Source organism: Poecilia reticulata, chromosome 6 (genome assembly GCF_904066995.2).
Source record: "Poecilia reticulata chromosome 6, P_reticulata-male-v2, whole genome shotgun sequence".
NCBI classification, from domain to species: Eukaryota; Metazoa; Chordata; class Actinopteri; order Cyprinodontiformes; family Poeciliidae; genus Poecilia; species Poecilia reticulata.
The window spans coordinates 26194959-26219366 of record NC_088835.1 but is presented as its reverse complement, the minus strand read 5'-3'; the positions used below and the strand labels follow the sequence as shown (position 1 = coordinate 26219366).

The window sequence follows — 24408 nt, the reverse complement described above, 5'->3', positions numbered from 1 at the left end:
TATGTATAAAGAACCAGTCTTGTTTAATTAATCACGGTTTAACTCCAGCTTCATGTTTGTTTTTCATTCTCCTTTTTTTTATGCCTCCTTTTAGAGCACTTTGCATCTTTTCGTTCCAAACATCAACATTTACCAGAAAGGTAATCTAGGAATGTAGATATGGTTTGTGGCTGAAAAATGAAAATGAAACAAAACAGTTTAGGTACGACTAGAGCGGAAAAACCAAGCAACGCCACCAAGAAGGAGATTTTTAACTTCAGATCTTGTCACAGGTTTTTGTGCTGACAGTAAAAACAATTTATTTCTACAATGCAAACTTAATTTTCTGACAAATTAAATGGTCTAGTTTTAACTTTGATAACCAGGCAACAGTATGAAGTTGGTGTTGTATTTGGTTTGATTAAAAGAGAGAGTTGTTAGTGATGGTATAGTTGATGTTTTTAATTCTACCATGAGCCATGTTGTTGTTAAGAGCAGATATAATATGTCATAACTAAACTTGCTGGTTATGTTAAATTGTCTCATAGTGAAGTTAGATCATTAAATAGGTGGAGTTGTTCATATTTTGAGGAATAAATTGTTATTGTGTTATTCCTCCATGGACATTTCCTGAGGTAAATGTAGACATGAGACTTTTTCCAAGTAAAAAATTATTGGAATTTAATGAAAAAGGGGTAAAGACTGATGTATATTTAAGGAACTCATATTATAAGAATTTAAAAGGATATGTTGTCATATCCACTGAGCTGAGTGCTGTGAGTGTGTGTGTCTCCTACCTTCTCTCCTGCAGGGTGTGTCAGACAGGCGTAGCCAGCTGCAGCTCATCCTCTTATCAGGAGGAGCGGTGAAGTAGAAGCTGGATTCTGGTGACAGATGCCAGATGGTTCTACATATCTAGTGAGTTCCTGGTCCGAGTCGAACCTTTGCTGATTCTGTTTCCTCCTGGTGGCGTCCTCATCAGCTGCATGCTGATAGCGGCTGCCCGTCTCCTGCCTAGTTCCTTCCCATCTGCCTACCTTCACTGCTGGATCGCTCCCTGATCACCCGCTTGCCTGCCTGTCTACCCTCCAACAGTCTCTCGCCTCCTCCCCTAAGCTTGGAAGACAACATCTAGAGCAGGGGTGTCAGACTCCAGTCCTTGAGGGCCGGTGTCCTGCAACTTTTAGATGTGCCTCTGCTGCACCACACCTGAATAGAATAATTAGGTCATTAGCAAGGCTCTGGAGAACTTACCTACACAAGAAGGAGGTAATTAAGCCATTTGATTCAGGTGTTTTGTACCTGTGGCACATCTAAAAACTGCAGGACAGCGTCCCTTCAGGACTGGAGTTTGACACCCCTGATCTAGAGGGTCACATCCAAGTCTCAGTGGATATTCCTTTTTCCACCCCCCAGGACCACCTCATCTCTACCAACAGTAAGATCAGCCTCTACTCCATTGCACATTGATCTCCCATTCAGACGACATATCAGTAACTGACCTTTTCCCAAACAAGACAAGTAAAGGTGCACTCACCTTCATCCTGTGTGATTAACACAGATGAGATGTATCTGCAAAACTTTCAGAGATGCTTCTGCAAGTGTTTTTTTTTTTTCACAGAGCTGCTTGTTGAGTTCGCGTGTTTTTTTTTTGTAATCATTTCATGTCTTGTCTCAATAAGGTAAAGTATGTAAAGAAACGGCAGGTGATTGGCTGGTTGGACAGCTTCTCCTTCAGCCTCTCCTCTAATAAATAATATGCAGGTTCAAGACTGATGACACAACATAAAGGAGACACTTAAGGGATTCTTGTTCTTTAGATTGTCTGACTCACTTTCCAGGTAAATATCTTCCATTTGTTTATTAATTTTATAGATTACAAAACAATCATAATGGCTTGAATTTGAAATGTAGCATTAAGAATGCTGTACATGAAATCATGATTCTATCTGAACGGTAAAAACATCTTGGTAGTCAGACTGATTTGCAAACGGGTTGTTCCAACACCCGTGTTTTAAAATTATAACTGATCATGACATCGCTAGTGTTTATTTACAGAATTAGGTTTAAAATTGTGAATTACTATCATAAACTTCATATTTTATCTTTAAAAAAAAATGCCTCATAGAAGCACTGATTCCTGTGATTTTCATCTCTAATTTGGTCAAGTTTTAAAAATAATAAATTTCTAGCTAAAGAGCCATGGTGACATTCAACTAGCTATTAATTATGGAGCAGGTTGAAAATGCAGTCATTCAGTAAATTTGAATAGTACTGAAAAGACGATTTACTCCATTCACAGCTGAGTTGTGGAAACTCAGCTGTGAATGTGGAAACGCATTATATAGATTACTAAAAAACAGACTGATGGAGGAGAACATAACCACCGAAGGCATTAAAATAATCTAATTTTGAATTATTTCCATATACTGTACATGCTAATACAATAATTGTTATAGTTTTTCCTCATTTTGATTTTTCCCTCTTTGTTTTTCTTCAGTTACATCGTTAACTATGGATCCGAAAAAGAACTGGCTGTCTACGGTGACAGAATTGTTAAAAAACAGTCCACTGGGAGCTAGTGTAGGTTTTGGATTTATCCAGTTGACTCTGGAGAAACTGATGGAAGTGGAGTTTTCATGCCCTTGTGACTATAGTCACAACCTTAAATATGGTTTAGTAGTTTTTATTGTTCCAGCAATTATAGTTTTTTTACTAATGTTTGCCGCGAGTTATTCACTTAAGTCATGGACATGTCCATGTAAATGTCCATGTGAAAGTAAATGGAAATCCTTCTGGGAAGTCTTAATTATCATGTTTGTTCCATCCATAACATGGGTTATATTAGTGTTAATTGATGGTCGTTATTACGCCTGTCTAAAGACTGATTGGCCAGGAAAGTATGAACTGATTGAGAACGCTGCTCCTCAGAAATGGTGTAAACCATCAAATTCATCTCTGGAGCCAGGCTCACTGACCAAAACTCAGCTGTGGTATTCTTACTCAGAGGTAAGAAATCCTTATATTTTCCTGAGATTTGGACAAACTAACAATTTAGATGAAGAATATTTTTTGTGTGCTAATAACACAATAACATTGTTTTTGTTTTTGACTGTTTTTTAGCAAGCTGGATTCTACACAGCACTTGGGTTGACCCTGTTTTATCTGGTCTGTTTTATCGGCTCCCAGTGTTCATCCCCACCAGAAAATAAAATGACTCAAGAAAATGGAGAGAATGCAGAGGCTTCAGAATCTTTAACCCTTGAGGTTATGAGGGCTGATGCAGCTGAAACAAGTGATATGGGGTCTGCTGGACCCCGTTCGCAAACACAAGGGCTAGAAAATAATTAGACTGAGCCGAAAAATCTTAAAAGAAATTATGAAAATGTGTGCATACATTTAATTATTGATAGGCCATGTGTGGTTAAGAATATATAAAATTCCTGGCAGGAGAAACTTTTACGATATTTTTACTATGTGCTAACTTCGAAAAAGGTTTTTTTGTATAAATATGTTTGTGTCCATTTCATGTAATATGACTGATTATTTCTTAGTGTGCAACTCAAAATTCTAATTATGTTTTGTAGATATCTTACTCAGATGTTTTGATATAAAAATACTATTTTCAATCTGTTCTTTTTACCTGTTATACCATTATTTTTAGACATCCTGTGATGTATATTTCATGCATAGTTTTTCCAGATCTGCATCATTTTCAGATGTTTCTTTGTCTCTCTTCTTTGCACCCACAATGTAAAATGTATTTAATCTTCTAATTAAATTAGCATTGTTTCTTAAAAATGTCATCTTAGACATTTTTGACTAAAATGTTTAACATTTTAGAGGTGAAAACTCAAAATAACCAGATTCTTCATATTCAGTTGATTTAATAGCGATACTCTTGATTCTTCTGTGTCAAGAATTAGAAAAAATATTCAGAAAACGCATGCAAATGTGTCACACTCACATGCAACATTGGCCACAGACAGCATCACAGGAAGACGGCACCAGAGGAACGGCCCAACCACCATCATAGCTGTGAACTGTGAGGAAAAAACTATTTTGTTTGCTGCGTATAAAACAAAAGCATCTTGCTGCAGTTCATTAATGGGCAAAACACAAAAGAGAACAGCAGGTATTTATGAAATATTGGTCCAAGAAAATAATTGTGTTTATTCCATAATCCAGTTTTTAAACCAATGTAGTGGTATAGAAATGCACCCAATTCCACACAGGTGGTTGTCAGGTGAGAAGTTCCGGTTGTTAAGGTGGGCGTGGTATATAAGGAGTTGCGGCGTTCATTCAGGATGTGTCGTCTTTGCTCTCCCACTGTGGCTTGCGTTCTGTGGGCTCTGGCAGCGGAAAGTAACCAATCAATGGCTGGTGCATGTTGCGCTAATGTTCTGGTGGTAAAGCGCCACTGCGCTGCGCTCCTTCTCTTCCTCCTCCTGCGAGTGTGTGTGTGCGTGTTTGGATCGGCAGCCCCCCCCCCCCCCCCACAGTTGGACCATTGCTGCTCTGTTCTGCTCCGATCTACTCTGCTTTGCTCTGAGTTCGTCTCCCGGACTTCCACACAATCTGTTTTAAAGTTGGACTGCGGCGGCATTATCCGCCTTCATCGAAGCGTGTTTGGGGTGTGGCATCGGCGCACCCATTTCACCTCCTGTTGTGGCGTGACAAGCGGGCCACGCCTGGTCCTGATGTTTTAATTTCCATTGTCTATTGTTGATTGATTTCTATTTCTTTACTCGTTTTGTTTACGGCCCTTTTTGTTCTTTATTTAGTCGGGCTGATATTGTTTTTCTTATTGGGTTTAAGACTGTTATATTGGTTAATTGCTTCTCTTTTGTTGTTTTGCTGTTGCTGAGGTCCGGTGGCGGTGTTGGTGTGGTGACGGTGTCTTCCTCTTCTGCGTGCTGTGATTCTTGAGTTCGGGTTGTCTCACTGCGTCTGGTGTGTTGAAGGGTTTTTTTGGCGGGTGCCAACCCTATAGGGCCCCTCTGGCCGGTTACCTCAGCTACTGCACTTCTATTTTCTTTTGTTTTTTCTTCATTTCTTTTGTTTCATTCTTAAAAGAAACTGGTTTTAAAAAGAATATTTTAAAAAAGAATTTAATAAATGTTTTTTTATATACATTTGAAACTGTCTCAGATGTTTTAAATTAAATGCATAACAGAACCTGTGTGCCTTAAACCAAAGGAAATATTCCCAGGGTGGCGTTGTTGGGCAACCTATTAAAGCTAAAAGTTCACCAAATCAGTTTCCACCTAGTGTCGCCACACCACATTACATAGAAATAAAAGTGTTCAAGAACACAGGAAAATAAAATGAAGAATATCCTGCATTCTCCTTAGGGGAGAAAGTATGTTCTTTCCTGATCTAAAATAAAGGGGGAAACGTAAAAAGTAAGACTACAATGAGTCTGTCACAGCATAAATGATCAAAATGATTATAAATAAATAATAAACCACAGAATAAAATAAATTGTTTATGGAGTGACCTTGAATAGCTAAATAATCCTGGGTGCCACATAAAATTCATCAATAGCAGACAAAAACATGAGCGACGGGAGTAGCATTATGGATAATGGTGTCTAGAAATGTAACGTATATTAAAATTATTCAAATGTAACAATATTATTCCCTGGTTAGTATGGGTGCCAGAGGACAAAAGAGCAAGAAAAGAGTAGGAAAGTACAGGTTTTTATGTATTTATTTATTTCGAACAGACAGAAAAGACAATCAAGAAAAAAGAAAACAAAATCAAATAGAATGAAACAAAAGAAATAAAAATGTAAAACTAATTATTTTGCCCATGTTGCATGCAAATTTTATATTTTCTGTTCGAAAAGGAGGAGGTAGAAGCTATAATATCTTATAATGTCTTGCCCCTTTCCTAATTGTCAATTTATAATCAATTAACTTTCAGAACATCAAAAAGAGACAACTTGTTTCCATTTTACATGATGTTTAACTATAATATCCCACTTTATGTAGTATTTGGATTGATTTTTTTTGTAAGACGTATAATGGCTGTAAATTTGTTTTGTATGTATTCCCCGAATTTCCGCACAATATGTTAAATGTGGTACAATGAGTGTGTTATAAAGAATAAACAAAGATTTACAGCCCAGAACAAAACTAATTCCTCTTAGAACAGCGTGATCAAAATGTCACAATATTGCTACCTTGATTAAAAGTAATACATAAACAGTGTCATCGAAACAAGTTTTGTGTCTTCAATAAATGTATCCTTTCTGCCATGTGAAGATATAAAAATATATATCTAAAATTCAATTAAGCTCTTTATGCTGGGGGTTCAGTAAAATCACAAATGAGTAAAAATGTCACTTGAGAATCATTTTTATTTTTACATTAGTGATGTTTAATTTTTCTCCCAGTGAAAATCTTCTTCCACAACAACCTAACAACTGAAACCCAGATGATCGTTACAAGCAGAACAGCTGCTAACAAGGCAGTGAAGACATCAACAGAGTTGTAAACAAACCAGGACATTTTATGGGCGTGTGTCTGCAGATGACGGGCCCCTTTGTGTCTGATGACGTACTCGATCCAAAACACAGCCTGATCCAGAGGTTTCACCGGCTGATCTTTGTGCAGCTTAGACAGAGTCTGCATGTTATCTCCATAGGTGGAGTTGTAAATTACTGTCATCAGAGTGTCTTTGAAGCTATGCCTGTTGAGCATGGCGATGTCCACGATGACAGCTGCTCCCTTCGCCTTGACCCTGGATAGATTATCTGGCTGATCAAAGAATAAAGGAAGTCCAATCACCGGAACGCCGTGGTAAATCGCTTCCTGGACGCCGTTGGTGCCTCCATGGGTGATGAATACTCGAGTTTTAGGATGACCTAAGAGGTCATTTTGAGGCAGCCACTTCACTAGCAATGTGTTGTTGCCCAGGTTGTTTGGTTTTTGTCCTACATACCTCCAAATAACCTTCTGAGGCAGCTGGGCAAATGCTGCAGCGATCTCTTCAGAGATATCCTCAGGCAGGTTGCTCACCAAAGTCCCTAGAGTCATTACAACAATCCCGTGATCTCCAGAGCTTTGGACAAACTCCTCCAGATCAGCAGGGAGGGACTTAGAAGGCTTACACTGAAACCCTCCTATGTAGATGACATTGGGCATTGTTGGACGCGGGAATTCAAACACAAAGTCGTTTCTCATGAGCCAGATATCGGCATCGAGGAAAAACGTTGAGTAATCCACATCAGGGCCAAAGAACCGCTGGACGATTGGTTTGTAGGCAGGTTCTGAGATGTACGATAGAGTGAGCTTCCCTACAACGTAACTCAAGACGTTCTTTAATCTCTGAGGGAAAGTCATTTTATCTGTGAGCTCGGTTGCAGTAAAGGGAATGTATGAGAGAGGTGAAGGAGCAATGAGGAAGTGGGCTTCACCCTGGATGGTCCATCGGACATTAAACACCAGAGGAAGTTGTAGCTTGCGCGCCAACATTGCACCTCCACCGATGCCAGGGTCTGTCAGGACCAAGTCATATTTGGCAGCGTCCAAAGACTGCATCAGATCCTCATTCTCAAACATGTGTGTAATTACATCCCCCACTTTCTTATGAAACTGGGAGAACTGGTCTAATAGCACCCACTCCATTTGCATGTGAGTCCAGATGTTGGACCAAAATGATTCAGGTTTTATTTGAAGCCGAATCTCCAGCTGTCGAGATAAGTACACGTCAAAGTTTTCCTCAAATCCCCCACGGCAGGGAAGAGTGACAGAGGTGTAGAGGGGGGACTTTTCCTCGATATACCAGCTATCAGAGGGCCGAAGCACCGTGATCTCGTGGCCCCTGGCATGCAGTTCCTCTATGATCACTTTCATGTTTACCCAGTGGCTTCCGTCCAATGGGAACACCAGAATTTTGCCCCCTGATGCAACTGATAGTTGCACTAAGAGCAACATAAAGGTGAGGAAAGAGGAATGAGGCATCTTCATGCTGATCGCAGAATACCTTCAAAAATAGAGGAAATGAAGTCAGTGAAGGGACATGTTCTCTCTCCTCTCTATGCCTTGGTAGAAATTACCCTTTAAAAAATATCAGTGACTGTGACCTGTATCACTTGTAAAGCTAAATAATATGGCAGAATATCACAATATAAGTTTTTCATATCAGACGTTACATTTCTTCACATAATTATTTTTGAGGAGTTTAAGGCACAGTGGTGAAACCTTACAATTTCTCCACAAGTTACTCAGCAGGTTGTTGCTAGGTAAAAGTTAGTGAGTTGCTAGGTAAAAGTGAGTTGCTAGGTAACCAAAGAGTGAGCGAGTTAGTTGGTGCCATTCATCTTGGCTTAGCTGGCCAAGATGAATGGCTAGATGTGTGTGTTCGACACAGACACGCATCTACAGTTTTTGTTAAAAGTTTCATAAGTTTCATACTGAAAAAAATATCTGTATGTTATTTATATTAAATGTTTTAGTCCTTAAAATACCAAAAACATCCACATAACTTTTGATTTTGGTCTGTCTGATTATGTCATTTTTAAATATTAAATGATTAATCTTTTGATCATTTACTCAGTATTTGAGTAGCCAATTTACCAATTTGCTGTACTTGAGTAATTTCTTGGACGACTACTTTTTATTTTTACTTGAGTAAAGATATGTTGAAGAAATGTTACTCGTACTTGTGTATAATTTTCAGATAGTCTGCCCACTTCTGCTTGGAACCTTCCACATTTTATTACATTACAACACAACTGTGTTTTTTTATTATATGTCATGTGATAGGACACAAGAAAGTAGAAAATAATGGTAAAGAAGAAAAGTGAAATGTTTTTCCAGTTAACAAGTATATTAAGTATATACACTTTGTTGTTCTAATCAAATATAACCCCAGTAAAAATCATTTTAATTTGTGGTTGTAATGTATTTTATTTTAGTTTTTTTACATTCCAGGGATATAAATAAGGTTTTGGATGTTTAAGTTTTACTGACATTTTTGCTGTTCAACCCTACTGTAACTTAACTCGTATTCAAATATTGTAAAGTGAGAATAATAACTGCTCTAACTTTCAACACAAGAACAAATTACACATATGAGACAGTTAAAATAATCCTATTTGAAGGCACACAAACAATTGTTTCCATGAACGTGTTTTATGATGCATTGGACTTTAACTCTTGCATAAGATGTGTGCACTAAACCGACGCACGTTTCATGGTAACTTTACTTAGTTTTTTATTTTATTTAATATTCTTACCTGAATCAGGTTTTTATCTTCATGAACAGCAGCTGAAGAGAAAACACTTTGTTCTCCTCCTTGTCTGCCCACACTCTGTTTGTGTGTCTTGTAGTCAAACGTCACATACGCTGTGATAGTTGTGTTATGAAATGTGTACATTGGTCATTGAACTGTCACAGTGGTTCATGTTTTGTTTCACACAGAACACGGAACAGATTAATCTGTGGCGCCTTCTGGTGTCACGTCAGAGCAGCTTCCGGTTAAACTGATCTGATCTGTTGTTACAGTACTTTCAGTTAAACAAGGTTATTAAATATGCTTTTAAAATGTTCATTTATATAAATAATTTGGATTACACAGCATTTTGAGTTATGCTGGAAAAAAATAAGGAAATTATTCTCCAGGTTCCCTCCAAATAAGTATCAATGCTGGTTTTATTTTTATTTTTAGGGTTTTGTTTGGTGAACTATATCATACATAATAGTACTTTTTGTGTTCTGAGCAACAGAGGTGTGAAAAAGTGTTTGCCCCCTTCCTGATTTCCTCATTTTTTGCATGTTTGTCACTTCAGTGTTTCAGAACATCAAACCAGTTTAATAGTCAGTCAAAGACAACAAAAGTAAACACAAAATGTAATTTTTAAATGCAGGTAACCTGCATGGTCTGTGTGAAGAAGTGATTGTCCACTAAACTTAATAAATGGTTGGGCCACCCTTAGCTGTAACAAATTTAATAATTTGCGATAACTTAAAAGATTTTTTTAATTATCATTTTGTTTTACAGAACTATGGAGGAATTTTGGCCCATTAATCATTGCATTTTTGAAAAGAAAGGCCTTTTTTTGGTCATGCCACAACATATAAAAGGTACCTGGGTCAGGACTTTGACTAGGCCACTCCAAAAATCTTCATTTTGTTCAGAGGTGGACTTGCCAGTGTGTTTTGGATTAATCAACTTGACATCACGAACAGATGGCCGGATGTTTTCCTTCAGGATTTTTAGATTGAAAGCAGAATTCATGGTTCCATTTATCACAGCAAGTTGCTGTGATAAGCAGGATCAAGTTTTACTGTTGGTATGATGTTATTTTTCTGAAATGTGGTATTACTTTAATACAAATGCAACAGGACACATACCTTACAAAGGACACATACCTTACAAAGACTTCACTGTTGGTCTTGTCAGTCCGCAGAAAGTTTTGCAAAATGTTTTTCCAAAAGTCTTGAGAATCATAAAGATGTGTCGTGGAAAAATTGAAATGAACCTTAATGTTCTTTTTGCTCAACAGTGGTTTTTGTCTGCCATGCAGGCCATTTTATCCACTCTTCTCCTTATGGTAGAGGCATGAACTCTGACCTGTGCTGAGGCAAGTGAGGCCTGCAGTTCTTTGGATGTTGTTGTGGAGTCTTTTGTGACCTCTTGGATGATTCTGCTTCGCTCTTGGGATAATTTTAGTTGGTTCGGCACTCCTGGGAAGGTTCACCACTGTTCCATGTCTTCACAATTTGTGAATAATAGCTCTCATTGTGATTCACTGCAGTCCCAAACCTCAATTATTTTCTTTCTCATATGTTTCTGAATTTCTTTGGATCTTGGCATAATGTCTAGCTTTTGATTATTTTATGCTATACTTCACTTTGTCAGGCATATCCTATTTTAGTGATGTCTTGACTGACAGCAGGTGTTGTATAGCTCCAAAACTAATTATGTTAATTTTGGGGCCCATAGATTGGGCACCAAATATGACTCCAGCCCAGGGGCCGACATCTTCATAAATCCGGCCCTGCCTAACAGTCATGTTTTTGGACTATGGGAAACATAATATGTCTACATTGGATTAAAACAATAAATAGAACTTCAAGGTTCTATTTATTGCATTTCCCTATTCAATGTTTAATTATTACTATTATTGTTTTTGCTAAGCTGTCATTTTAATAAACACTACTTCTAGAACAGACAGATTATATATGAAATTACCCAAAATTATTTTTTGCTAAAATAATGCGTAAAGTATGTGGGGAAAATGCGCAACTTATTAATGGTTTTCAGTTCAGTCTCCGGCTCTTTGTTGTTGTTCTCACGCTAATATGCGAGATCCGAAGAACCGACTCCACTGCGCGGTCGCATTCCGCCCTGACTTCCCCTCCGCCAGCGGCCTGGTGCTTTGAGATGAACAGAAGATGTCGGTTTCGGGGCTGAAGGCCGAGCTGAAGTTTCTGGAGTCGATTTTTGACCCAAATCACGAGCGGTTTCGAATAATAGACTGGAAACCAGACGAACTAAGCTGCCAATTCAACGTAACAAGAGAGAAGCTGCTGATCATCCACTGCAACATCACGGTGAGTTTGAGGCCAGACTAGCGACCTGACTATCATCTGAAACCGAATCACTCCTCCGAACCAACCGTGTTTACAAACGCAACTGCGAGTTTAATGTTCGCTTTTGTTTCTTTTTTTTTATTTTTTACATTTGACGATATATAATTAAAATATTCAACGCGTTGTAAGAAGGAGATGATACCGTGAAATAGTTGAATTCACTTTTTAAATGCAGAGAATGCTACCAAAACGTTTGGTAGTAACGACGCTGCGGTAGCTTTTTTTTGCTAGCATATTAACTGAAAGTAACGCTAGCTTGCCTGTTAGCCAAAATAACTGCGTTACCACCTCTAATACAACACGTTCCAACTTTATTTTAATATAAATTGATTTAGTTTGATTAATAAACGAGTTGCTTTTGTTATAGAAGCCTCTCACCTTGTAAGAAGATTTTGGAAAACATTTTTAACGAATACGTCGTAACCAGACGTAACGTCCAGAAGCGGTTTAATGGAATGTTGTTTTCTACCTTTCCAGTAAATAGACTGATCCTATTAGCCAACTTTTTGTCACGGCTGTTACTTTAACACCTTAAAATTTTACGGAAACGATTAGATGCCACACACACGTTTAATGAATTATTTTCTGGTTGTATTTATTTGAGGACACAAAGAACGTGTCTCCTAGCACGTCACCAGTTATCATATCCCATTTTCCCCTCTATATTTTTATGGCTTTTTAGTCGCTTTCAAACTAAAAGCGCTTAAAATCCCATAAGTGTAGATGACAGGTGTAAGAACTGGATGTCCCCGTTGTCACAGCAGTTGTTTTTGTATGCTTCAGGTAGCACAGATGAAGAAGCTCTCTGACATCCTGACCACATCCTCGTTTCTCTGCACAAATGCGCACACGCAGTTCAGCTTTCACTGGGTTTTTGGGGGGAACACGGTCTTGTTTTGAGATCACAGGTAGTTGATGCGGCTCAATTTTGTGTTTCTGGTGCACATTTGGCTCGTTAAATAACGAGGCTGTTGAAAGGAAAAGGTGGAGCTTTGGTTTGTGTTAGACCAGGTTTGCTGGGAGCTCCCAGAGGTAAATGTTTGCACAATTGCATAACTATTAGTTTCTTACTATAGTTGTTAACAATTAGATGTGTTAGGGACAAAACTATATATATATATATTACATGACATTATTGTTGTTCTTTTTTTAATTAACACAATTGGATGCATAAAACTATATTTGGCAAATTTATTTGTATAGCACATTTTGTGTATCAGCTTTATAACTTTATTTAATTTTGACATTGGTTTAGAATGTCAAAATTTAAACCTAATCAATTTAGCCATACAAAAATAAATACAGAATAAGGAAAAGCCCACATGGATTTTTGGAATAACATTCATTAACACAATTTAGGATCTCAAGTCCATTAAAAATATTTGTTTTATTGTCTCCTATATAAGGAAAAACGTCTTAATGACTAACAAAACATCTTAATGACACTTTGAAATGTTTCCTAATGCTCTAAGATTTAGCATTTATTAGTGTTCACGCAGAGAGTTTGAGTCTGTATTTAAAATTACCTGATATAAATAAAGGCAACTTTATTTATAAGCACTTTTACAACATTAAAACTGACCAAAAGGACTGAAAAAATCATATAAAAACGTCAGAATAAAACGCATAAAAGCTATTACACATTAGCCATTCTGGGTGATGTTTCTGGTTCATACTGATAGGGGTTTTGTTTTAGGTTAAATTAGCTGATTTCAATCTCTTTCTGATTAAGTTGTTTGTTGCTTCCTAGCAGTGAGATCGCTGCCCAAGCAGTTCTCAGGGGTGTTGATTCTGCACAAAGAAATATTACGATAAAAGCTTTACTCTGCATTGTGCAAACCTAATGTTGTTCAAGGCTGTTCGTGTTGAAATTCTCTGATTTTTCTCAATCATTTGAGATGCTCAGGCTATAAAACCGTCAGTGATCTGATCGTTTCTTCAGATCGGTTCCAGTTATGCAGTCAGAAGTGCTTTGGCCACATTATTTAACTCTGAGCCAGAAAAATACGACCAATCTGCCTTTTAAGTCGAACTACTGACATGATTTGATCCCAAACAAGCAGCAAAATGTTTAAGATGTTTCCTTTTTTCTGCTTTATCTGGTAAATGTACGGGATGGTAACAAAACAGAAATGTAACTGTAATATTTTGTGTAATAACTGTGTGAGTTTTGATAACACTGTCATCATATTTACAGCCTGGCAAATCTGCAAGAATACATAATGCAAGGGGGTTTGCAAAAAAGGGTCTGACTCACTGAAGGCTGTTATTATTTCTCTAATTACATGAAATTAAATTGTCACCAAAAATATGAAGACAAGCCCCCAAATTATTAAAAGCTTGCTGCCATTTTCACTGAATTTAATCGTTTTTGTTACAGGAGGCATATTTTGACCTATTTCAGTCTCATGTTTTCCTTTTCCGTTGATCATCGACAGCGCTTAAAACCACAGACATGTAGAACAAACGTGTGCGTAATTGTGAAAACTGTGGGCTGACTTCATGTTTGATGTCAGACTAAATAGATTAAGTTGTACTCAAAACTGAAAAGTAACTTTAAAATCAAGCTCTGAACTTGCAGATTTTGCAGACGTCTTTTGTATTTAAATCTAAATGTATTATGCCCTAAGTGCAGCATTAATTATCTTCATCTGTAATTTGATCATTTAACAGGCCTTGTTTGAAATATTTAAGCTGTAAAACTTTAACAATTTAAGGTTATTTAGTCATTGTACTGCCACAGGGGTGTCCAAAGTGTGGGCTGTGGGCCATTTGTGGCCCTTTAAATTATTTTTTAAAAGTCCTGACTGAAAGTTAAGAATGGCAACAAAACATTTTTGAATTGTCAGTTTTTCTTTTTATGAAAAATGTTTGAGCCAATCAGAAAAAAAAATGAATTACAATATACAGTTCTAGTTATACATATACAGCTATAAATACACTTAGCAATACTGATGAAATGATGCATAAAAAATACATTTAAAAAAATTACAGTGGACCAGTTCAAGCCCTTTTTTCCCTGCTTCATGAACTAAAGGAAAAAGAAAATTAAATTAAAATAAAGCTAGAAAACAAACCCATCCCAGCTCCTCAATGTCAACCCCCCAAAAACCCTAGATATTTATACCCATATTCATAATCAATGCAGAAAATCTAATTACAGGCATCGTCAGCGGGGAAAAACCTCCGTTTGAAAAAATAGGAAAGAAAACATTCGTTGTTTTTGCTTTTAACAAGACAACAGTCTGATGCCCTTTTTATGTTGTGGATCATTAATGATATTCAGATTTTACTAAAAAAGTTATTATTGAAAATGTAAAAGAAAAGGTTTAAATTTAGTGAATTTTGTGACCAGCCAGTAGTTTTGATTTGCCAGTTTTAGTAAAAATTTGGTCACCACTGTGTTACAATGTGGATTCACACAGTTTAATTCCATCAGTTCTTTGAAACATTTGAGTTTTCAATTCTCCTCAAACCATGTCGTCTTTTTAAAACGCGTCGGTCGGTCAGTTTCCTGACACAAAGCATTCAGGCTGACTCAAGATGAAACTCCGAACAAATAAAACCTCGACGCAGCTGCTGCTGTTTCTCCACATCATTCTGGTGTTTTGTTAAAAAATAACAGAACTTTTAAGGTTTATTAAAAGGCATATTTCAGATCAGAGTCTATTTTTAACTCTTGTAGCTCTGCAGTTTTTATCTATATTTAATCTGGATTAGACGTATAAATCGACTTCGTTCGTAACTGATGCTGCGTTGTTTCAGTGACGTCTTCACATTCAGCCTGAAGCTTTTTCTCGCCCAGCGTAAACAGAAGTTTGCTGAAACTACAGATCTAATTGCAGCTTCGGAGCCTCTTGTCATTCATGCTGGAGGTGTTATTTCTCTACCTCACACTGAGGCCGAATCATCGCGTTCAGTGGGCGGCTATGTGGGCTGGAACATTTGGTTTGAAATAAACCTTGACTAGTTTTATGTAAATGTCACCATCTTTACTTCAAACCACAATTTTGGTCCCTGAAAAGCACACAATAAAATTTAAACTGGACACTTAATCCTTAAAGAAAATCTAATAACAAAACAAAAAAGAACAGTTTATACACTATTTTATATCTGTATGATATCCACATTCAAAGTCAATATAATTTAAGACTGTAACGAAACAGTTTGAAAAATCCCCTGGCATTAGCTTCATTAGCATAAATAACCCAATAATAGCCTAACATAATGTCCTGCTATGCTGTGCAGAGACTCAACCAGTGCAACTTCTAAACCATTACTGGGTTTTTTATTTGTAGTCAAAAGTCTAATTTTCTAATTCTAAAGTGTGGAAAAGAACAAAAACGACCCCTGAAGTTATAATTCTAACAAAATTAAGAGTGAAGACATGATATGCTTTGTTTCCGTTGATTATGACTCTGATTTGGGCAAAAAATGGGACAGATTATTTATTAGAACTTAGAGAAATCATGCTTGGAGGTTTTATTTTTCAGTGATTATTAGTTGCATTTTTAAGAATGCAACTAATAATTATTTTGGTAATCTGCTATCTTCTTTTTCTATCTGATGATTTCTGCTCTTTCGGTTTATTTCGTTATTTTACTGTTGTGTCTATGATTATTATTACATATTATTATTATTATGAATTGATTAATTTATCCATTATTATGTCTAATTTGATTTAAAAATGACACCAACTGCATATTTTTCAAAATTAGGTTTTTCATACAATCTTAGAAATGCATTAAACTGGATAATAAAACTTTCCAGTTTGGTGTTTTGGTCTCTATTAGCCCTTTTTTAGAAGGACAGTTTGTTTACATAGACTTCATAATTCATTTTATTTGTCGTGTAGTTTATTTATTTTGTATATTTAAAATGTCTTCCAGTTCCAGTGCTAAATGTTCATTAGAATTTAAAATTTATTGATGAGAATGCGCTTTTGCATTGTGGTCCCAGTTCCATTATGTTGCTTTAAAATTGTCTTAAAACAACAATATTAAAACAATAACTTCAGGGACAATTTATCGTCCAGCAATGTTTAGTTTAACAGCACAAGAATAAACTATTAATATTCCCAATGCCTGCATGAAATGTCCAACAGCAGATGACATTTTTAAACCTGAAAACTCTGGAATGAAACGGCCAAAATCGTAAAATTCGCGTCAATGAATTTACAACAGCCTCTAAATTTGTCCCTTATTGCCTCTCTTACAGGAATCATACCCCTCAACGCCCCCGATATGGTTTGTTGACTCTGATGATCCCAGCCTGGCTGAAGTATTGGAGCGCCTGGAGGATGTTAGGAAAGGCAGCACGTTGGTACGTTGCCTCCTATCAGAGGCAAAATGAATCTCACCTTTTCATTTGCAGTTTGGTGTTTATTCTGTGTTAAGGCACTAAGAGCACAGCTTAGAGGGGTGGTATTATGTAAAATTAACTTTTTTGAGCTTTATATCATGTTATAATGGTATTCCCTCATCAAAAACATACCTGGAGTGATGCCTTGATTTTTCATGCATGTTTGAGAAATTCTTTGATCTCCATGGCAACCATTTAGCTGTGCAAAATGCCTGGATGGACCTAGCCCCGCCTTTGAGGTGCAGCTCCTCCTCTGAGCTGCAGTTTCCAAGCGTCAGAGTTTTCACCTTAGAGAGGACTCCTCCCCCAGGACTCCCCACTCAGCTTCTTCAGACTAGCCAGCAGCAATTGGCAAACACCTGGTTGAACTGCGCACCTGCTGAGATCATTATAGGAGCTACTTCTCAGTGAAATGCTGGTGAAAACACTGTTAACACTGTTAAAGGGTTAGTAGAGGAGCAATGTAATGACTTCCTGAAGGTGGAGTTTCAGAAAGAACATGCGTTTCTTAAAGAGGCAGAGGCCCAATTATCATTTATTAAATTACGAAGTAAATTTTCTTTTAAGTGATATTTGATATACATCATTTTTATAACAACTGAAGTTAACATAGTTACTTTATTCTGCCATAAAATGGCACTGTGGGCCACAGTACTGCCCCTTTAATAGGATCTTGAAATGTTTTTATTAACAAATGTTCCTATGTATCTTCCCAATTTAAACACTGGTTATTTATAAAGTCCCTTAAGACAACCTTTGTTGTGAATTGGCGCTATAAAAATATGATTTCAATTATTTTCCTTGTATTAACACCCTGTTATCTTTTTGTCCTTTCCAGCTTCTTCAGCAACTGAAGCGGCTTATTTGTGATCTCTGTCGGCTTTACAATCTGCCACAACATCCAGATGTGGAAATGCTGGACCAGCCTCTACCTGCTTGCCCGATTACACAAGAGCGCAAGGTGGGCTCAGAAAACGAGAGCCGTGTTTGTCAGAATCAGAAATTCGGTTCGTTAACGCGCATTATTTTACTCTACGACAGCATGGGCCAACAGATGAGGTGACATCTGAAGAGGAAGAGGAGGAGGAAATGGGAGAGGTTCCTATAAACACTTCTGATCAACTTTGCATTATGAGACGCTGTCTTACCCAGTTAATTTAATTTTCTAACTTGGTTTCAATGCTGTAATCCGTCGCAGCAGGACATAGATCTGGACCAAGACCTGGACCATTACGACATGAAAGAAGAGGAACCCCCAGAGGGCAAAAAGTCGGAAGACGACGGGATAGAGAAAGAAAACCTGGCCATCTTGGAAAAAATACGTAAAAATCAGAGACAAGATCACTTGAATGTAAGTTCCTCGTCTGTTATTGTTACTTTATCATAAACAAACCAGTAACTGGCTAAATGTTGTACTCAGTTACATTTACTGAATAACTTTTTGAAAAAAATGTACGCTGTACTTGAGTAATCTTATTATGAATTATCGCTACTCCTACTTGACCAAAATTTCTGGATTCTCTACCCAATGTGGAGAATAATTAAGTTTTAACCTAAAATTTACCAGGCAAACAACTGCAATTCCTGTTAAAGTTTTAAAATGAAAGAATTTTCTCTTTCGCCTGATTTTGTAGGACTGGACAATAGGGCTTAAAACTTATCACAAGCATTGCATACCAGTCAACGCTTGTGATAATTATTGATGAGGTTTTTTTTTATTATTATTTTAAAATATAGTAATTACTACCTGTACTATACTATACTTTAATATATAGATGTGAGATTTTCCAGTTTTATCCACAGTTTTCACTCCACACCGTTGTTTATTTTTCAGCAGTTATGAAGCACAGTGCCAAAAAACGTTAAACTGCTGCTGTGGCAGTTACTCAGCAGGTTGTTGCTAGGCAACCACAGAATGAATGAGTTGCTAGGCAACCAAAGAGCGAGTGAGCTGGTTAATGCCACCAACCCTGTTAATCTGAAACAGAGTCCTGTGAAAATACAGAATATTTTTACAAAAGGTATCTGTTGATATTGATCATATGTTTATCTCAATAGATGTTATTGATTTATTGTCCAGCCTCATTTGTAATTGTGTTATTTATATGAATTCTTTTAAATTTGGTCTCTAAAAGCTGTATATTTTGATCAGTCTGATGATGTAATTTTTAAGTATTAAATGAAGTTACTCTGTACTTAAGTCGCCCTTTTCCCACTTTTTTACTCTACCTTGAGTAATTGCATGTTGAAGTGGTTCTACTCTTACTTGAGTACAGTTTCTGAGTGAGTACTCTTCTCACCTCCAATAATAACTCATTGTACTCAGACATGGTAATCTCCTTTCTGGAGTTGATATCTAAGAACTGCGTACCCCTCTGTTTTGAAACCCTTTAATTAGCTACTTAATTAAATTGCAGGGTGCCGTTTCTGGTTCAGTTCAAGCCTCGGATCGCTTAATGAAGGAACTCAGGGAGATCTACAGGTCGCAGAGTTACAAGACCGGTAAACACGCCCATCGTTCACTCACTGTAACTTTTATTCTAACGCTTTGAAGAAAGTGAATTAACTTTTTTCCTGCCAATTTCTCAGGTATTTATTCAGTCGAACTAGTCAATGACAGCCTTTATGAATGGCATGTCAAGTTAAGGAAGTAAGTTCTACCTTTGGCTTGTTTTTTTAAACTGATCTGCCTCTGATAAGCTTCTCTAATCTGCTGGATCTGACTTGTGCTTCTGTTCAGGGTAGATCCAGATAGTCCATTGCATAGCGACTTGCAGGTTTTAAAAGAAAAGGAAGGAGTGGACTTCATTCTGCTCAATTTCTCTTATAAAGTGAGTCAGGAGGAAACATTTGTATTTTCTTAGTGGGTGAAGGGTGGAAATGATTTCTCAAAACTGACCTTTTTCTCTGCTGCCTGACAGGATAATTTTCCTTTTGACCCTCCTTTTGTACGGGTTGTCTCTCCTGTGCTTTCTGGAGGGTAAGTTTGCTGTTATAGTTATGCTGTTCATATCTTTACAAAGTATTCATTAATTAAAAACATGGATGATGTTTGTTTTCAGCTATGTTCTAGGAGGAGGAGCGTTGTGCATGGAACTTCTCACAAAACAGGTATGTTCACAAGTCTCTTACAGTGTTTATGAGTTTCATCTCTGGTGGTTGGAGAGCTGTATTCATTTAGTGATGTGTGTGTGTGTGTGTGTGTTTTCAGGGCTGGAGCAGTGCCTATTCAATAGAATCTGTTATTATGCAGATAAATGCAACTCTGGTTAAAGGCAAAGCCAGAGTGCAGTTTGGAGCCAATAAGGTACGGTGTCATCATGAGTCAGTGCCCTAAAAACTAAGCTTTGGACTTTCAAGTTGTTCATCTTTAAACAGTCAGGATTTAATTCAATTTATTTATATTGCATATATTCACATTAAACCTAGTTATCAAACAATGCCTGGTTGTCTCTTAAAGAAACCCAGAGCCCAACAGAACGCCAGACCAGATGTAGCTTCTATGGAGAGGAAATTGTACAGCTAAGAGTTCAAATAACAGCAAATAATGCAGGTTGGAGAGTAGTAGAAGAAATTAGCGGAGCGAGGAAATGTGGTCGGTTTGTTCTCTAGCAGCAGCCAAACATTCAAAACCTCATTCAAACATAACCTGGCTTTTGTAAAAGCAAATATCTTACCCACATTGTTTTAAAAAAAATAAAAATACCGTACACAGGATCGGCTTTAGAAAGGTTTCCATCCACATGAATCCACAGAAATCTGCAGCTGAGAGTTGTTTTAAACATGCCAAACCCATAGGGGGCAGTGTAGCTGAAACCTATGTCAGCCAATCAGATGGCTCCAGAACAACCACAACTTCCAGTTAGAAGTCAAACATGGCGACAAGAGGGTCACAGGTGTGGACAGAGAAATTAGTTTAAATATTTTAAACAGCATATTAACATATGAAATTAATGAACCACAGCACAATGTCTGTTGGAATCATGTTGAAGCTGTTATGAATTTTTATCAAATCTTCACTTTTGTTTGGAGTTTTTATTAGAGACGGACAATATGGCTGGAAAACATATCACAACATAAGTGTTTCATATTGGTTCATATAAATTTGATTTGTTTTATTTTATTTTATTTTAATGTCTGAAATGCTGCCAAGCTGGTGGTGTGTGTGACCTTTCTGGTTTTATCCTCAGTTTTTGCTCCACTACGTTTTCTTTTTAAGCAACTGAAACTGCTGCTCCGCAAATTACTGAACTGGTTGTTGCCAGGTAACCAAAGAGTGAGTGAGTTGCTAGGTAACCAAAGAGTGAGTGAGTTGCTAGGTAACCAAAGAGTGAGTGAGTTGATTCCACCAACTTGGCTTAACTCGCTATGAAATCTGATGAAATCTTTCCTCTAAAGCCTACATCCCCCAGAATGCCGTGTGGTTCTGGATCTGATCTCAGTGAAATTATTGATCAGATGTATTATCTATTGATACTGATCACGTCGTTATTTCAAAATATATTGTTACTGATTTATTGTCCTGCCGTAGTTTTTATAAATAAGACTTGATGATTTTTCTCAAGCCAAAACGCATATAAATATATTAGTTTTCCCAGATGTCTGGTTATGTTTGGACTAAGCCTAAAACAAGGTGGTTTGATTTTCCTCCTAATTCACGATGATGCATTGATTTTAGTTTGTCTACCACAGAAAACAACAATCAGTTTACAGAAAGCAGGATGAATATTTAGGAGTTTTAATTTTTGCCATTTGTGTTTTAGAACCAGTACAATCTTGCCAGAGCACAACAGTCGTACAAATCCCTGGTGCAGATTCATGAAAAGAACGGTATGTTAAAAATAATTAGAGTCTTGATTAGTTTTTATAAACATCCACCTCCAATCTTTTCTTTTGTTTGTTGTTGTTCCAGGCTGGTACACGCCACCTAAAGAGGACGGATAAGAGCTGCTGCCACCACTATGCACTGGGAACACGTCAGCTTGTTTTATTCAGAATATTTTCCCTCTCTGACTTACTGGGAATATATCATCTTTCTCACAGAAACCATCTCGCTGCCTCATTTGATAAGTATTCTCCTGGAAAAACTAAACTCTGGTTTGGTTCCCCTCTCTCCTCCCCTCGGAGCTTCAGTGAGGAGGAGAAGGTGACGGCAACGCTCGTCCCGTTTTCTAAATGTTCTCTTGTTTTGGGGAGGAAAAAAAAAAAAGATTTTTCTTCCTTTAGATGTGAGGAAATACTTTTTCTTTAGCTGCTTTGGCGAAGTGGAGCCCCACAGTCAGTTTCCCTCTTGTCTAAATGACGTTTTTCTTCTTTTTTTTTAAAAAAAGATCAAAACCGAAGCTCTTGAAGTGGCACCTCATTGCACCAGTTTTTAAATTAACTGTGATTTGATTTAATTTTTATGTTTTTCTTTTCTTTTGGAAATTAACAGGTACATAAAATGCATATATTGTTTTTAGACATTGTTTGAAAACTTTATTTTTTTTGTTATTTGAGCATCCTAGACAATAAAAGATGTTGGGAGCGTATCTTAAAGCCGAGAAGAACTGCTCCTCTTTTCAAAATGTGTGAAGTGTAGAATAAAAAAAGCTTCAGTGTTTCTGACCGAAGATCAGCCGAATGGGAAGATTACATGTGATGACAAGATATTTTACATTCTGCCTTGTTTCTGTGGACGTTTCATCTTTTCAGCTCAGAATTGGCAGCATGTCGTTTTCATTCGCATCTTTTTCTTTGAGCTGGAATCGGCTCTGCGTAGAAAACTGAAGACTTTTGTTGTTTTGTTGTTTTTTTTTGTGTTTTTTTTCCCCCAACAAAGTGTGGCTATTAAATGAGTCCACTCTTAATTCAGTTCAAAGTTAACCAAAACATTGTAATCTCTTTCTTTTCACTCTTCTGCACTCAGAAGAGTGAAAAGAAACAGAAAGTTCCTCCCTAAATAACTAAATAAGCTATTTTAGATCAATTTCTGCCTAAATATTCACAGTAAATATTATTCACATGTCCTGGTGGTGTTTGACTTATTTGTTGTTGGTAAAAGTGGAAAGTGGGCATTAAATGCTTAAATCTGACATTTAATCACAGAAACCTTGAATTATCCTCTACTTAAACATATTGTAGCTCTTATTGCTGTTTGAGCCTGTTGGCTTTTATACAGTCCAACAGATTGTGCCCAGATTAAACCATAAAAACTCAAACTGAACTTACTTCAAATGCACTAAACGTCTTCAGAAATGAAAAACAAATTGAACCATTTATTGCCAGTTTCCTCTGATCCTTTTATCACTTTCTCTATTAAAACCTCTTGGTTTCCTGTTTAATAGCCACACCTTGTCAGCTTTTCTGTTTCCAGAAGCGTTTTGTCTCCAGAATGTTACATAAATGTGTTTTTTTTTGTATGTTACAGTTAGAGAGGGGTTGGTAATCTGACGTAAATCTAAAAATCCTGATGAAATTCAAACATTTTGCCCTCCTGTAACACACTGAACTCAATCTGATGGTTCTCTTGCAGTTTATTTGCTAACACTGTCTGCAAAAGTAAGTCTTAAAGGCAACTCAGGTAACCAGCGACTCTTGCGCGAAGGTTCGTGCATATTTGTGTCGAGTTATCTGGTTTTCTGGCTGAACAAAAAGAAACTAAATATTTTTAGAAAAACTTTTATTTTCGTCTTTAATTCAGTTGAAGACGCTGACGGAGGGAGCGTGGGGATTTCTGTAGCATGACGTACCTCTTCTTCGATATCCACTGTAATATTTGCTTTGTTTACTCCCAGTTTTGGTGTGCAATCAAATGTTTCCAGGTCGTTTGCATAGCTGGTCTTGGAGAAGCGCTATAGGAACACGCGAGGTTCATATTTTCAGGTCGGAGAGACGAAAGAAAATAAAAAATCTCGCTCCATATTCTGTTGTTGCATTTGTTTGGGGGAGAGTTTCTCACCAGGATTTTCACGCCGTGGATCTTTTTGGCATTTTTACCAACAACTTTAGCTGCAAAGTCTTCATTCGTCTGGGAGAATGCCTCCTAAAAAAAAAAAAAAAAAAAGCCGAAACGCTGATCACAGATGTTACAGGAGGCTGACGGATAGGAAGTGATCACGTCTCCAAGCTTCCCGATCTGGACTGTGTCGGAAACATCCGTTTTCTCTCGATTATCGTTGAATTTTGAATTTGTTTGAATCACCAACAGAGACGATTGAATCTTGCTTTTGGCTCGCCCCACTTTCTGTTCATTTTTCAGTTTCCATTTGAAGATATTTTGACCATGTACAGCAATTTGTAAACTTGCATCAAGTTTATGAATAAAGAATTTTAAAATATTTGATGTTTTCTGTTTTTAAAATTTGAGTCTTGATAAATTAGAACTGCATTTAATAAAAAACTATATATGCATATATCCAGATAGCTAAGCATCAATACATTTTCAGATTTTAAGTAATTATTTTAGCCTGAATGAAAAAA

General features: G+C 37.1%; 1 protein-coding gene and 1 pseudogene across 4 annotated transcripts; one reads left to right on the top strand and one right to left on the bottom strand.

Moving 5' to 3' along the window:
• Positions 1–5673: 5673 nt before the first annotated feature.
• Positions 5674–11311, bottom strand: LOC103466427 (UDP-glucuronosyltransferase 2C1 pseudogene; annotated as a pseudogene). Of its 2 annotated transcripts, XR_014087948.1 has the most exons (3): positions 10363–11311; positions 10079–10195; positions 5674–7971 (listed from the first exon to the last, which is right to left on the bottom strand). The product of XR_014087948.1 is annotated as a UDP-glucuronosyltransferase 2C1 pseudogene, transcript variant X2 (transcript). The 2 variants fall into 2 exon arrangements; XR_014087947.1 differs by lacking the exons at positions 10079–10195; positions 10363–11311 and adding an exon at positions 9227–10063.
• LOC103466428 (ubiquitin-conjugating enzyme E2 Q2-like) lies at positions 11311–24266 on the top strand. Of its 2 annotated transcripts, none has more exons than XM_008411975.2 (13): positions 11311–11547; positions 16804–16908; positions 17786–17908; positions 17989–18045; positions 18149–18298; positions 19365–19449; positions 19537–19597; positions 19688–19778; positions 19869–19927; positions 20010–20058; positions 20159–20254; positions 21711–21777; positions 21860–24266. In XM_008411975.2, exons 1-13 carry the CDS (start codon positions 11389–11391, stop codon positions 21889–21891), a joined length of 1134 nt encoding a protein of 377 aa, XP_008410197.1. In that variant the 5' UTR covers positions 11311–11388; the 3' UTR covers positions 21892–24266. The 2 variants fall into 2 exon arrangements, with proteins under 2 accessions (XP_008410197.1, XP_008410196.1); XM_008411974.2 differs by having other exon boundaries at positions 18146–18298.
• The last annotated feature ends 142 nt before the right edge of the window (positions 24267–24408 follow it).

Bases quoted from the DNA above. Each gene is read 5' to 3' on its own strand.
- LOC103466428 (XM_008411974.2), top strand. From the start codon at position 11,389: ATGTCGGTTTCGGGGCTGAAGGCCGAGCTGAAGTTTCTGGAGTCGATT. The intron at 20,059-20,158 runs GTATGTTCACAA...GTGTGTTTTCAG, and splicing joins TGGAACTTCTCACAAAACAG to GGCTGGAGCAGTGCCTATTC. The intron at 20,255-21,710 runs GTACGGTGTCAT...TTTGTGTTTTAG, and splicing joins TGCAGTTTGGAGCCAATAAG to AACCAGTACAATCTTGCCAG.